At 43.7% G+C, this 16,246-nt stretch overlaps 1 protein-coding gene across 1 annotated transcript; it reads right to left on the reverse strand.

Annotated features, from left to right (window-relative positions):
- Positions 1–1,393: 1,393 nt before the first annotated feature.
- On the reverse strand, positions 1,394–15,897 carry COIL (coilin). The gene is made up of 7 exons (XM_080994621.1): positions 15,623–15,897; positions 12,933–14,103; positions 11,156–11,242; positions 8,512–8,559; positions 6,255–6,324; positions 5,579–5,667; positions 1,394–1,604 (listed from the first exon to the last, which is right to left on the reverse strand). Exons 1-7 carry the CDS (start codon positions 15,880–15,882, stop codon positions 1,515–1,517), a joined length of 1,815 nt encoding a protein of 604 aa, XP_080850747.1. The 5' UTR covers positions 15,883–15,897; the 3' UTR covers positions 1,394–1,514.
- Positions 15,898–16,246: the final 349 nt, after the last annotated feature.

Here is a 16,246-nt window from a genome sequence, read left to right on the forward strand (position 1 = left end):
GTCTAGGTTTGTCATTGCTTTTCTCCCAAGAAGCAGGCATCTTATGAATAAGACACCTGCCGAAATGCACAGGTGACATTCATGCCTAAAATAAATGCTGATATCCATGAGTTTCCCTGCTCCTTTGCAACCTATGCATCTGCAGAGAAAACAATGTATGAGCATAGCTGTCAATTTCCCCCCTTTTTAAGGGAAATTCCCTTATTCCAAATAGGATTCCTTGCAAGAAAAGGGAAAAGTTGACAGCTATATGTATGAGACGCTAGTTTAATTGGGAGTGGTGGAGAGAAGCACACGTCCCACAAGTTTAGACGCATTTTTAAAATTATGATCTCTCCTAGTGTTTGAACAACGGTGAACCCTAGCCCAAAGGTAGGGTTGCCACACTTTCATGACTCAGCACATGGCAGCAGGTTTCGTGATGCTGCGCCAGCTCATACTGTTTGCTGGCAAGTTCAGCTTGTGCTCTTGATAATTTCAGCTGGAGGTGATCCATGACATTGCAAACAGTAAACAGTAATATCACTTACATAATTTTTGCAGTATGCTAAATTCATAACCAAAGTGAGTCACACTCACAATGCCCCCCCCCCACCTGTGTAAGGTACACCTATGTGAAAGGCACATTTCTGAATTTTGTTTGGTGAGGCAGTTTGCTGCATGTAAAAGGTAAAAAGGTAAAGGACCCCTGGACGGTGAAGTCCAGTCAAAGGCGACTATGGGGTTGCGACGTTCATCTCGCTTTCAGGCCGAGGGAGCCGGCGTTTGTCCACAGACAGTTTTCCGGGTCATGTGTCAGCATGACTAAACCGCTTCTGGCGCAATGGAAGCCAGAGCCCATGGAAACGCTGTTTACCTTCCCGCCACGGTGGTACCTATTTATCTACTGGTACTGGCATGCTTTCGAACTGCTAGGTTGGCAGGAGCAGGGACCGAGCAACAGGAGCTCACCCCGTCATGGAGATTCAAACCGCCAACCTGATTGGCAAGCCCAAGAGACTCAGTGGTTTAGACCACAGTGCCACCTGCGTCCTTTACCTTTACTGCATGTATAGCTCAGCGTGAATGAGGAATGAGGAAGCCCTTGCATTTGTGAGCTTTTACACCCATCATGGGCAGCTAGGTTGCAGGAAGTATGTTTTGCATGCTTTCATAATACAATTGTATTACCTAATCTTGGAGAAGTTCTTTCCTCCCCCTTTTATTTTACCCATGGGAGAGACTCCCAACGAAATGTTGGCCTCCCTATTGTTCACTTTAATGGAGAGGGCAGGGAGCAGATCAAGTTCCTCCACTGAAATAGACTCCATAGCCCTATGAAAATACTTGGCTCTTAATGTAAACATCTCAGAACAAGCACCTGAACCATGGCACAAACTTTTCTTAAACCTCATTTCAGTTTTTGAAATCCTTTATTTTTTTTAGAAAAAAAAACACAGCAATTTGCATACACTATCTTCAGAAACAGAAGGACAGCATTTCACAGACTATTTACAGATGAGTAACTTCACAGCTTAGGGATTTCCATTTCCCGTGCCTGATTCGTTATTCGGAGGGTCAACTATTAGTCTGGGTTCAATCAATGCATCCCAACTTTCAGTTATCTAAAGGGGGGGAAAATGCATGTAAGACTCAACATGAGCAGATCAGATACATGCCATTTCACCAGCATTAACCCTTTTAAATAAATTTAACATGATTAAACTATTTTGTATAATAAAATCAATTTTAACGCACGCTTGCCCAAGAGACAAATTGCTGAACAAGACCTATGTCTGATAGCTTCGAGGCTGAATCGGTTTCTCTCCCTGGCTGCATTCAGGCATCATGATAAACATGGCAGGAATGAGTCTAAGCAAGCCTGAGGCTCCCTCCCACTTCCCATGGCGTGTGACCATCAGGAGATCATAAGCCTTCACTTCTTTTTTCAATCAACCTGTGGTTAATCTCTATGACTTATTGAAACAAGCCAGCTTCGTGTACCTTGTTTGAAGTTGCCTCGTTTCAAGCAAACAATAATTCAGGGGGGGAAACAGATTGTCAGGTCTGAATGACGCATAAAGCTGCAGTTCATTAAAAGCAGAAGCGAAAGCTTCCAATCTCATCCCTGTTGCCACGTTGGATAAGGCGTGTGTTAAACCCAAAGGTCACCTAGGCTTCTTCCTATCGCAATAATGTCAAAATGATTGCATGCTCTAAGTTAAAACAGTAGACAAAGTGCCAGCACTTTAGTATACTTGCATTGATTAAGCAGTATTTCGTTTGTACACAACATCTGAAACAATGCAGACTTCTATAAATATTAAAAATAGGGAACTAGACAAAGAGTTTGTATTGGTACCAGTTATTTTCTTGGTGTGATATTTAGTGTCTTAATCAACAGGAGAACCAGTGGGACTTCTGGGGTGGCGCCATCGGCAATGGCGGACTCCCTCTGAACCGGAGGGACCAGCTCCGCGTGAAACGGGTCCTTTCCGCTGTGGCGAAGCGGGGACCCTTTTAAAAATCACAGGCGGATGAAGCCTGTGACCGTGGGACTCGGCGGGCACCCTTAGCGCCCCCCCAACCCACAAAGGAACCCACTAACGGGCTCCGAAGCGAAGAGGGGGAAGTGGCGCGGTGCTGTGAGTCAACTGCTTTTTCCATGGAGCGAAGCCGCATAGCCGTTGCCGGAGAGTGCTGCCTTTTTCCTGGGACAATTTGGCATCTAAAATAATCACCTGTGAGTACTTAAACATTGAACAATTGGACTTCAAATAAGAACTGGCGATTAGAAAGGAATTGGACTTAAAAATTCACCTTAATTTGGTACTGAAACGGGAAGGTCTAAACAGGAAGTCAGCCTTCTGTTTCCTTGTAGTTAGAAGAAAGCAAAGATAACGTACACTAGAGCTTAGAAAATCACTTTTAAAGGATCGGTTTTCACCATTTAAAATCGTTGAACCCCCCTTCGGTAGCAGGAGAAGAAGGGGGATCTTTTTTGGACTGTTTAAACCTGCAGAAGTGAGTTTAAAGTAAAGTAACTTTCCACCGTCCTGACCCTGGAGCGGGGTGTCAGAATTGACGTTTTGAAGCTCATTGACCAGAAACAAATGTTTTTGACAGATAGTTAAAAGAAGAGTAACATTGTGATTCCACTGTTTCCTTTCGCATTTTAAAGGAGCAAATATTGACAAAATATCTTTTAAAAAAAGAAACTTTGTTGCTATTGTCCTTAAAAGAAAGAACAACCAGAAGTTTCCCCCCTAGAGGGGGACTGTGAAACTGTAACCAATTCTAGGGAGCTTGCAGCTGCCACAGATTACAACCGTGGGAAAGGACTTGTGACCTTGCAGGACAATGTTTTCAGAAGCACTGTTGGGTGCTTTCTGTAAAATAAATGCCCTATTGGATCAGTTAAGTCAGAAGACGGATTTGATGACTAATGCGGCCAGAACATTTGAACAGGTAGTGGGAAACTATATGGAGCCCACCCAGGAAATTAAACAGGAGTGTGTCCTGACAGAGCAGATGAGAGAAGAGGATGTTGCAGAATCTTGGGCGCCAGAGATGGAGGACTTTTGACCCAGCAGGAAAATGAGCCTTTGGATTTGACAAATGAACTTGGAAAAAAACAGATTTGGAAAGACAAAGTTTGGATTGATTTGGAAATGGGGGGTTGGACTAACCCCCCTATGCAGGGATGTTTGGACTTTCCGAGTCTGGCAAGGGGGCGTCAGAGGTTTGGAGCTGTTGGGACTTCCAATTTTGGAGGGAATTTGAAACATGTCTTAAAATACCACATGGAGTCTAGCCTGGACTATGGGAAAGGGGCTGATTTGTTGAAAAGGGTCAAAAACACTACCAAGCTGGAGTTCCCACGAGTGAAAGGAAAATATGAAGAAGAGCTGCGGAAGGGACATGGAAGAGATTCGAAGGCCTCGGATATAAGATCACCAGGTTAATGTGCCAGACTAATGGGATAAAAAGGACTGACAATCCCGGGACCGGGGGGAGGGGACGCTGGAAGAAGATTGGATGGTTTTTATTTCTTTTTTTATCATTAGAAATGTTTTATAAAATTGATGAACGTTGGAAAAATGTTGAAATGAAATTACTTGGCTCTTGTAAAAATGTTTAAAGAATTAGGTAAAAAGGTAATGGTTATGAGAAGTTGGTAAAAATAAGATCTAAGTCTTAAGTTTTAAGGTTTTTTTATAAGATAAGATGAAAATAGAGTAAGGTAATGTAATGACAGAATATTATGAATTATGGAAAGGATTTGCTGTGACAATTATTAATCAAGATACAAGAGATGGGAGGAGGAGGTAGTCATGGAAAGAAGGTAATGAAAGTGGAGAATTTGAAAATGATGGTTTTATTTTTTATTTTTCTGTTTTTGTCTTTTTTCTTTGTAATTTTTTTTTTTTAAATTCTTTTTTCAATAAATATCATTTTTAAAAAAAAGAACCAGTGAAACCAATGGACTGGTTTCATTTGTTCCGCTTTGAGTATGAGGGTTGCATTCAACATAGCACTAATACAATTGTTCCGTAGGCATGAGGATTTCTCCTTGTGCAACGTCATGTTTTCCCTTCTCCTCCCCTAAATATGTTGCAAGGGTTCCCCCAAATTTCCAGAGCAGATTTGCTGAGGGCACAGAAAAGTCTCCTTGCACTAGTGGTAATCTTTGCACTAAAAGGACTAGTTAGTTGAACGCTGCCCCAAATTATTTGGATATTGCCCTTCGAACACATAATAATAATAATAATAATAATAATAATAATAATAATTTTTATTTATACCCCACCCTCCCCGGCCAGAGCTGGGCTCAGGGCGGCTAATGCCAGTAAATTACAGTAAAAACATAATGGGGGGGGGGACCAATTTAAGATACAGGTTAAAATGCAGTTTAAAATGCAGCCTCATTTTAAAAGTAGCCCATAGATCAAAACCATAAGGGGAGGGAAACATAAGGGTCAGACTGAGTCCAAACCAAAGGCCAGGCGGAACAGCTCTGTCTTGCAGGCCCTGCGGAAAGATGTCAAGTCCCACAGGACCCTAGTCTGTTGTGACAGAGTGTTCCACCAACTTGGGGCCAGTACTGAAAAGGCCCTGGCCCTAGTTAAGACTAATCTAACCACCTTGCGACTTGGGACCTCCAAAATGTTGCTATTTGTGGACCTTAAGGTCCTCCGCAGGGCATACCAGGAGAGGCGGTCCCGTAGGTACCTGGGTCCTAGGCCTCCTCTATAAGGAGAATACACTTCCAATGTGGATGAAAACCCTCCAGCACAGAGAATTCCAGCAGGGCTCAACAGAGCTCTGTTCCCTCATGTCTCCCCGGAACACACCTTGGCACATACAAATGCTATATTACAGGCAGTTGGGGGACAGTCTGGGACACCTCTCCTCTAGCCTGTCCTATAAGGCAAGTAATATGCAGTGCAAAGGGTTGAGAATCCTCCACACAAAGAAACATTGCAATTAAGTAGAGAATGGAATGTGCCCTACGAACATGGTAAGAAATAAAAAGTCATTGGAATAATTTTAAAGGAGGCTCCTGCAAATTAATTTCAAGAAAGTGCTACCCCCATACCTTCCTATCGTGAGATACAGCATATTCTATTCTTTCGGCTCCATCTGCAGACTGGTAAACCAGATCAAACTTCCCTGGCTCTTTTGAAACTTAAAAGAAGAAACAAAAACCACAACAAATACAATTAGAACATTCGTACAAAGGTTTGGAGGTACTTAGAATGTGACTGGAAGTTGCAAGGGTGGTTATGTAATTGGGGCTGCAATCCTATAACCACTTTCCTGGGAGTAAGTCCCATTTAACACAGTGGGACTTATTTCTGCTGCATAAACAATCGCACTGTAACATGCAGTTAAAGCAGAATGGCGTACAATTAGTAAAGAAAAGTCAACTTTAAAAGAGAACTTGCTGCCTTTATATGAGAAAATAGACTGGGATGTAGCCAATATTAGTTGTGAGAGCAGAACCACTGAAATGAATGAACATGACTAACTTGGGTCATAGAATCATAGAATTGTAGAGTTGGAAGGGACCCTAAGGATCATCTAGTCCAACCCCCCGCAATGCAGGAATATGCAGCTGTATCATATGGGGATCAAACCTCCAGCCTTGACATTATCAGAACCACACTCTAACCAACTGAGCTATCCATTAATTTCTGTGGGTTTACTCCAAGTAGAACTTGCTTGAATACAACCCATATTCACATTCAACTCCGAAGCTGTGTATCTCTTACCTGATGAGAAAGAAAGAATTTCAAGTTCTAGCTGTTTGTTAGCAGGATTCCAACTGACAATTTTTCCTTCCTTGAAAAGGGGAAAAAAAATAAAGGAGGAAAAGCAGTGTTTATTCTAGGTCGAGAGCAAATGGACAAATGTCATCTGTCCCACATTTCAATCCTGTACAAATTGCAATAAGGTAAAGGTAAAGGGACCCCTGACCATTAGGTCCTATCGTGGCCGACTCTGGGGTTGCGGCGCTCATCTCGCTTTATTGGCCGAGGGAGCCAGCATACAGCTTCCGGGTCATGTGGCCAGCATGACTAAGCCGCTTCTGGCGAACCAGAGCAGCGCACGGAAATGCCGTTTACCTTCCCGCTGGAGCGGTACCTATTTATCTACTTGCACTTTGACGTGCTTTCGAATTGCTAGGTTGGCAGGAACAGGGACTGAGCAACGGGAGCTCATCCCATCATGGGGATTCGAACTGCCAACCTTCTGATCGGCAAGTCCTAGGCTCTGTGGTTTAACCCACAGCGCAACCCATGTCCCACAAATTGCAATAGATCGGCATAAATCCTTAGAATGCCATTATATACACAAGTCAGTTCTGAATGTTCCATCACACTCTAGGGTGACCCAGGAACAGAACTCATGGACGGGGCTAAAGATAAGAGCAGGCTTGATTCTCAGTAGCAGGTTCAACAGAGACAGAGCAGCATTAGTCCATGCCTGATCTGCCTTTGTCTATCACATGTGCAGTGAATTAGTACCATTTGTTCCTATGGGGGGAAATAACCTTTGAACTGAAAAGACACTGCTGTAGCAAGGGCAAAACCTGATTTTTCTCCTTTAACCTTGGGTGGTTTAATCTTCATAGGCAGAGATCCTCACAAAGGAATGCAGTATGTGTATGTGTGAATTAACAATTTCACACTCAAGAATTGAATCAGAAGCCAGGACCAGCACAGAAGCAGCTTCAAATTCTAAACTCCTCTTATGGAAGAAACTGCTCCCTGTCAAGAAAATGGGGTCATTCCAGAGCATTCCCCACCCCAACAGGTGCTGAGAACGCTCCTTTGCTTTTTCCTAAGTAAGTGAATACCCACCTGCACAGGCTTCTTGCTGTACACCAGGGTTTCTCAAACTTGGGTCCCCAGCTGTTTTTGGACTACAACTCCCATCACCCTGAGCTAGCAGGACAAGTGGCCAGGGACGATGGAAATTGTAGTCCAAAAACAGCTGGAGATCTAAGTTTGGGAAACCCTGGTATGTACTATGAGACTGTATGGTACAATGGTTATAGAACGTTGGCCTATGACCTGGGAGACCAGGGCTTGAATCCCCACTAAGCCATGGAGCTCCCTGGGTGACCTTGGGACAGTCACCGTCTTCCAGACTATCCTACCTCTCAATGTTGTTGTGAGGATAAAATGGGGAGGGGAGAATCATCCGTGTTGCCTTGAGCTCCACGGAGTAACAGGTGATATAAAAATGAAACAAATAATCTGGATTCTTTCCTGCATACTGACGAATTCTTAGCGAATGTATACAGACAAAGTTCGTGGAATGTTCATTTATTTTATTAAGCCACACAAAACAGAAGCTCATTCGGAAGATGAAGGCTCCCCCACTGGCAAAAAGTTAGCAGTGCATGTTTCTCTCTTTCCCTTTGCTCCTGGGCATTAAACGTATGATACTATAAAAGGGACGTGGGTGGCGCTGTGGGTTAAACCACAGAGCCTAGGACTTGCCGATCAGGTCGGCAGTTCAAATCCCCACAACGGGGTGAGCTCCCGTTGCTCAGTTCCTGCTCCTGCCAACCTAGCAGTTCAAAAGCACGTCAAAGTGCAAGTAGATAAATAGGTACCACTCTGGCGGGAAGGTAAACGGTGTTTCTGTGCGCTGCTCTGGTTCGCCAGAAGCGGCTTAGTCATGCTGGCCACATGACCCGGAAGCTGTACACCGGCTCCCTCGGCCAATAAAGCAAGATGAGCGCTGCAACCCCAGAGTCGGTCACGACTGGACCTAATGGTCAGGGGTCCCTTTACCTTTACTATGTAGTGGATTTTCTTGGGATAGTTCCCTTCCACTCTATGATTCTAAGAGCTTGGTGAATCCAAATTTGAACTATGCAACCTTCTGATGTGTCTCATGTTCTTAACCGTTATTAGAATAAACAATGAGAAATGGCAATATTAAAAGGCCAAGATGCAATCTAGCTAAAAAAAAAAATACCATCAAAACACAACGAACAGTAGTCAGTCTCAATACCTTATAATCAGATACTTCAGGAGTGTAATTTTCAGTTAGCTCCAAAAGCTGTTGAAAGAAGATCAAACAGAAAGCATGAGACAAGCTGGTAATCCTTTTCCTTTTCTGGAAAAGCAACACAATTCCAACAAAAGTAGAATGGTTATTAAAATTAAGTGAGTATCTCAAACTAGTAAGACTAACAGAATTAGTAAGAAACCAACCAAGTGGAAAAATCAGAATGGGATGTCTTTGCAAATTATATGAGAAAAGCAAGTTCCCATAATTATAATTGGCTTAGCCTAGATTAAAAACTCCACAGGTAAACAAATTGTCTCTCCAAAATGTGTAAAATGATTATAGACAACCAAGATATGAGATTATAGGAACCATATAGTGGTCAAAGGAAGTCAATCTTTTTATTTTATTTTATTTCTTTGATGTATTTTTTCTTTCTTCTCCAGCGGGTGCAGAATGCTGCAGCGAGGCTCCTCACGGGGTCTCTGCCATGGGAGTATATTCACCCAGTGCTTTTCCAGCTGCACTGGCTCCTGGTGGAGTACAGGGTCAGATTTAAGGTGCTGCTTTTGACCTTTAAAGCCCTTCACGGCCTAGGAACCTTGTACCTATGAGACCGCCTCTCCCAATATGCCCCACGGAGAGCCTCAAGGTCCATAAATTGCAACACCCTAGTGGTCCCGGGCCCTAAGGAAGTTAGATTAGCTTCAACCAGAGCCAGGGCCTTTTCAACACTGGCTCCAGCCTGGTGGAACGCTCTGCCTCATGAGACCAGGGCCCTGCAGGATCTGATTTCTTTCCGCAGGGCCTGTAAGACAGAGTTGTTCCGCCTGGCCTTTGGCTTAGAGCCAATTTGATTCCCTCCCCCTCTTCCTTTTTTTCCTTTCTCTTCCTGTGATGAGGCTGCATTTTAGTATTTTAAAGTTTCAATATTTTAATGTTGTATTTTAATCTTATTTTTAAGTTGTAGTCATTCAACTTGTTTTTATTATAGCTTGTTAGCCGCCCTGAGCCCGGCCTTGGCTGGGGAGGGTGGGGTATAAATAAAAATTATTATTATTATTATTATTATTATTATTATTATTATTTACTACCCGAAGGAGTCTCAAAGCAGCTAACATTCTCCTTTCCCTTCCTCCCCCACAACAAACACTCTAAGTGAGAGAACAATATAAATCTAAATTGGATTTTTCTGGGGGGCAGGAACCACACACACATTGATGCATTAATTTATCTAAACTGAGGAAGGGGGCACATCAGCTGATCTAGATGTCAGAATAGTAGGAACTCTGGTCCCTATTCGCAAGTAATCAAGTCCCAGGTTCAGTCCCTAGCATTTAAAAGTTGCAAGGCTGGAGAAGTTTCTTCCTCAAGTCTAGAACTGTGGACAATAACCAGAGCAAACAATAGCGGGCTGGGCAGACATGTTGCCTGACTTCACATAAGACAGCTCTGAATGGTTTCTACTTGGATGTGCCTGTTCGTGGATGATGATGAGGTCTCCATCTGCCTCTTCTTCTCTGGTAACATCTCTGATAGAGTAGCTGCCCTACTAGTCCCCGCAGGAACCACCTACTGATGCACCTATTGAGTGGCCGCCAAGACCATATAACACCGGTCCTGGAAGACCAACATTGGCTCCCAGTATGTTTCCGAGCACAATTCAAAGTGTTGGTGCTGACCTTTAAAGCCCTAAACGGCCTCGGTCCAGTGTACCTGAAGGAGCGTCTCCACCCCCATCGTTCAGCCCAGACACTGAGATCCAGCTCTGAGGGCCTTCTGGCAGTTCCCTCCCTGCGAGAAATGAGGTTACAGGGAACCAGGCAGAAGGCCTTCTCGGTAGTGGCACCCTTCCTATAGAACGCCCTCCCATCAGATGTCAAGGAAATAAACAACTATCTGACTTTTAGAAGACATCTGAAGGCAGCCCTGTTTAGGGACGTTTTTAATGTTTGATCACATTATGATGATGATGATGATGATGATGATGATGATGTTGGGAGCCGCCCAGAGTGACTGGGTGGGGTATAAATAATAAATTATTCTTATTATTATCTTTAATCCGATTTTGAGCCTGAAGGAGAAATTATGTTGAAAGCATCATCAACAATGGTGGTTGCTCACCATTTAACAATTGTTAGAGAGACAAAGTTTCTTTTCTTTTTAGCCAGCCGGTATCTTCCTAGGGTTTGTATTTTCAGTTTAAATACACATTTTTCATTTAAGTAATTTACCTAAGTATTTGTGCAGTCTTCTCGGACTTCTGTTTGCAGTTCTTACTATGTATTGCACTCCTTTTTTCCAGCAAGGTTAACAGAGTGCAAGAAACAATTTAATCCACCCAAGTATATATGCAAATAGGCGAGAATATGACCTTTCAAGAATCATAGCCACCTAAAACAGATGCTTGAGGAGTTAAAGACTTCATGCCAGAACTACGTTAACACTACAAATGTGTATTTTTTAGTCTACCTCACCCAACAGAATGTGCTAACACACTCATCATAAGAAGTCTTGACTCCAGCCCTCAAATTCCTGCCAATGTTACTAGTGTCTTCCCTCCATACAGCTTGCAAGATGACGGAAGAGCAGGATAAAAATTATCTAAGCAAGAAGCGAGGAACAAAAATGTTTTGAGATTTCATACCTTAAAGGCAATTTTCTCTCCTACTTGTGGAGGAGCAGCTAACAGAGGCAATATGCTATAGTCCTTCTTAGGAGCTTCTGGTGGATTCTGTGAAGCAATGATTAAAAACATTATCATCCACAATCAAACCCAGTAAAGAGCATTAATGTGATATAGAGGGCAAAAGACGGCAGGGGAAAATTGCAGGAAAAGCCAGAGGCAATGAGAGAACTTCCACATGCAGATGCACTCTACCTGGGTTCCAGATATTGGGAACAACCAGGGATGGAAAGCCACCACCTTCATGTCCTGCTCGTCAGGTTTCAGAGGTATCTATATTTCCTCTGCAGGCGACAAAATATGAAACCCAATGCTGCTGTTCCAATTGCTGAAAGTTTTCTGAGGCCGTGGAAGTGTCTGCTAACATCTGGAAAACGTTTTCTTTCTCTATAACCTTCAGGTCTTAAGATCAGTAGAGGGGAAGCCACTGCCCTCAGAAGTTTTGGGGGGAGATCTGGGAAAGGGCAATATCTGTGGCAGCCCCTAAGTTGTGGAATTCCCTTCCCACAGATGTGTATTTTACTTTCACTGTATGATTTTCATCATATGCTAAAGACACACCTCTTCATCTTGGTTTTTGACACCCAAGGTACACGTTTAGGTCCACTCTATTCTTCTGATTTTAAATTGCTTTATCAGGGACCTTATGGTGAAGGGTAGTTAATTATTATTATTATTAATTATTATTATTATTATTTTATATCCCTTTTTCCAATTCCCCCTTCCCCAGCACCTCCTTCCATGCTGCCCTGAAGAGTACCTCAACTCCCTGGAACAGATTTCCAGGGGACTACAGTAGAAAAATCAGCAAAAAACCATCTCCCATTCTCTTAAGCTAAACCCTTTCTGCAAGCAGAATGGCAGCACTGGATTTCTTCACCCACAATGCTCATTTGTGGGCTACTATTTTGTACGTAATTTAGGGTGTAGGCAGGGTCATCACGATCACACTAACAGTTACACGCTTTGCTTTACACCAGTTTTTCTTTTAATTTTGTGAGTTATCAAACAGTGTTCCATCGAGAACAGCTCAAGATACACGTTGATCTACCCACATGTAGGTGAGGAATCATATGAGATTATATGCTGCCTTAGAGTTTTTAATTTGATTCAACACATGTAATTATTAATATTATTTTCAGTTGTTATCCTTGAGAAACGTAGAAAATAACAGGATATATTTATCTGAAAGTCTTCAAACTTACACGACCCTTCAAAAATTAGGCAAGGAACCAAATGGTACATAATACTGTTTTATAATTTATGGTAATTTAGAATTAAAATGTATTTTCATGTAATATTTGATACTTCCAGCTGATGAAGGTGAATACATCGAAAGAGGGCCCTGTCCTGGTTTTGAATCCATAATTGACTTCTGACTTCTGCTCTATGATTGAAACTGAGTCTTCATCTGCAAGCTGATAAATTATAAGGATCAACATTATTGTCAAGTGAAAAAGAGAAAATCTTTGTAACGAATTATTGTGTTATTCCTGTCTTTATGAGTTTGGGTTTGTAATCTCTGTTAGAGTTTGTAATCCTTGTCAGAATACATACGTTTGAATGGATTAGTTTTTGTTACTATTGACTATTGATTTGTGAGTAGGGACCAATCCCACTATTGAAACTTACATTGGCCTGAGTTCTTGGTGTGCTTTTTTCTTGGTATATTTAATAACAATAACTCCAACTTATTTAATGTTAATGGAGACTAAAGCAGGCAGTCGCCAGCACTCACCTGTATAATAACTGAAGAGTTTGTTGCTACTTCGTGCAACTGTTGCTGCTTTTGCTGCTCACCGTTGTAATTGTGGAAGAAGTTAAGATTCTCTCCCCTTCCTCTTCCCCGGCCCCTCATCATCCCACGACATCCACGGACCCTAGGCCCTCTCCAAAAGGGGTTTTCTCCTCTGCCACGACCCCGCCTGCTGTCGCTGGGACTTATTTCTGGTCCACAAGTGACAGCTGGCAGCTGTTTCCCGCCATTCCCTCCCAACGCCTGACTGACTGCAGAATTTGTCTTGGGTTTCTTAGCAGTGCAAGCCTCCGAGTCTGAGCTATCAGATTCTGAAGAGGAGCTTTTAGGTTTGCTCCTTGAAGCTGGGCCTCCCACAGTTCCTTGGCTATTATATGGCGGCTTACTTTTCAAGTTATTGCTCTTCTGCTCCTCCTGCTCTCCTGAAGTAGAATCTGAATCTGAACTTGAGGACGGACTCTTGGCTTTTTTACTACATGCTGCCTTGGGATGATCACTGCCTTTCTGTTTAGTGGCAACTTTACCAGCCGATTTCGCAGAAGAAGCCAGTTGTGGTTTGTTTACATGCTGTGATGCCACCTTAGTTTGATGCGAGTGTTTTCGTTTTGCATCTGCTATATTGTGGTCACTCTCGCTTGATGAAGTGGAGGAGTCGCTTGAGGTTTCACGTTTCTTTGTGCCGGACTGTCCTACTGGGGTTTTCGCTGCACTTTTTTGGCTGGGGCTCAAAGAAAAAGTCTTGTTGGTCTTTTGTGAAGTGTTATTTATTTCTATGGCTTTTTCTTTTCTCCTTTTCTTTTTATCTCTAGCTGCCCCCTGCTCTTTTTCCCGGTCAACTTTTTTTTTAAGCTTCTTGGAATGGCAAGTACTATCATCGCTCCCACTGTCTGTGGCAGATGATCTTCCGATTGCGTTTTTCCTTTTCTTAAGGGCCTTTGGGTCCTGAATGTTTGCAGCGCTCTCTTCCTGACAAGAAAGACGCTCACAGTTCCATTTGCCCTTCTTTCTTTTCCTGTGACCTTCATCTTCGCTGTCAGAATCTTTCACTTCCAACTTCTGCCGGCGTCGTTTCCTTCGTTTTTTTGATTGGTTACTAAAACCGTTGGCAATTTTATCATTATCTTCTTCCTCGATAACTTCCTCCAATTTGACTCTGTTGGGATATCATGCAAGAGAAAGTTCTGTTATGATCATGGCATCATTTATACATTGTTACTCTAAAAACATCCATTTGTGCCAAACTTTAATCCTACACTGGCAAAGAAATCTTAGGGATTTCAGTTGAACAACCTGTTTGCAGTGTGTGTTTCATGTTCCTTTTTAACCAAGCCTTTGGTCGATCTGTTTGGCATCCTATACCCTTTTAAAATGTGGCTCTTTTCTGAGGTTTTTTTAATTGGGTTGCTCTTTTTATTCTGATTATATATGTTGTGATCTTTTCTGTGAACTGCCCTGAGACCTCCAGGGATTGGTGGTATAGAAACTCAATAAATAATAACTTTTAGCTAGCAACAGTATGCATAGTGCAGGCATGGCCAAACGTGGCCCTCCAGATGTCTGGGGACTACAATTCCCATCATCCCTGACCACTGGTCCTGTTAGCTTAAGGTTACCAGATTTTTTTCAATGAATCCAGGGGCACTTTTCAACTTCAATGGATTTTGTATGGGGACTGATTTGTAGAAACGGGGACTGTCCCCAGGAAATGTGGACAACTGGTAACCTTATGTTAGCTAGGGATGATGGGAGTTGTAGTCCCAAAACCTCTGGAGGGCCAAGTTTGGCTATGCCTGGCATAGTGCGTATGTGTAAAAGATATCTGTAACCTGGAGTTCATACCTTGGAATGTATTTTGCCTCTACCGTTCCTTTTTAACCAGGCCTTTGGTTGATCTGTTTGACGTTCTATACTCTTTTAAAATGTGGCTCTTTTTGGGGTGAGGGTGGGGTTGATATTGGGTTGCTCTTTTTATTCTGATTACAGTGGTACCTCGGGTTAAGTACTTAATTTGTTCCGGAGGTCCGTTCTTAACCTGAAACTATTCTTAACCTGAAGCACCACTTTAGCTAATGGGGCTTCCTGCTGCTGCCGCGCTGCCGGAGCACCATTTCTGTTCTCATCCTGAAGCAAAGTTCTCAACCTGAGGTACTATTTCTGGGTTAGCGGAGTGTGTAACCTGAAGCGTATGTAACCCGAGGTACCACTGTATATATGTTATGATCTTTTCTGTGAACCACCCTGATACCTCCGGGTATAGAGCGGTCTACAAACTCAAATAATAAAACAATAATAATAATAATAATAATAATACCTTCTGAGCTCCAGATTGGGGGGGGGGGGGAGTCCTACCACCCACCCCCAATTGTCCTGTCTTGTATTTTGCCAGAACAAAGGGGCGGGGAACACCCCCCCAGCAGTTCTCAATCTGTAGGTCCCCAGAGGTTGTTGGACTACAACTCCCATCATCCCTGAGCTCTGGCCTTGCTAGCTAAGGGTGATGGGAGTTGTAGTCCAGCAACATCTGGGGACCCACAGGTTGAGAAAGGCTGCCCCTAAACATAAGCCACCTGCTGGTTCGTGGGGCGGGTTGGGGGGCGCGAGGGCGACTCTCACTCCCACCCCGACCCCCCCCTCTTTCTTTCCCACCCCCCGAGCGCCCCTCTCAGTCCCACCGGAGAGAGTCGTTGTCCCTCACGATCCTGGCGCTCTCGGTGGGCGGCAGCAGCGCGCCGTCGAGGAAGAGGCTGAGCTTGGCGCGGCGGCTGAAGCCGAACTTGTCCCGGACGAGGCTGCTCAGGTCGGTGACGAGGCGCACCTGGCGGGGCTCCAGGAGCAGCCAGCACAGCCCGCAGGCCGGCGTCCCCGGGGGAGGGTAGTCGAAGAGCAGCCGGAGGCGCACGGGGGCCTCGCAGCCGCCGCTGGCCGCCGCCATCTTGGTGAGGGCGGGAGAGGAAGGTCGGGGAAAGGGAGAGTGGGAGGAGCCTCCGCTACGGCGCCCCGCGAGGGACGAAAAGGGAGGAAGCTATTGCCGGAGCACGCCGTTCTTTCTCTGATTGCACATTACGCTTTATTGCTTTCAAAAGTTGCAAGCAGCATGCGTCCTATTCATTGAATAAATAGTAAGAATCACAACCTTTCACATATATGCGTGTGAGAGAAAGAGGTGGACATTTTTTAAAAATTAAGATTTCCCCCAGCACTTTATGTTTCCATGGGGGGGGGGGGGCGGATCCATTTCCTAAGTGCATTAGCAAACAAACAAAAAAAGAGGACTGGATATCAATTGCAAATGCAAT

This window comes from Podarcis pityusensis, assembly GCF_964106645.2.
Source record: "Podarcis pityusensis genome assembly, chromosome: 2".
Lineage (NCBI taxonomy): Eukaryota > Metazoa > Chordata > Lepidosauria > Squamata > Lacertidae > Podarcis > Podarcis pityusensis.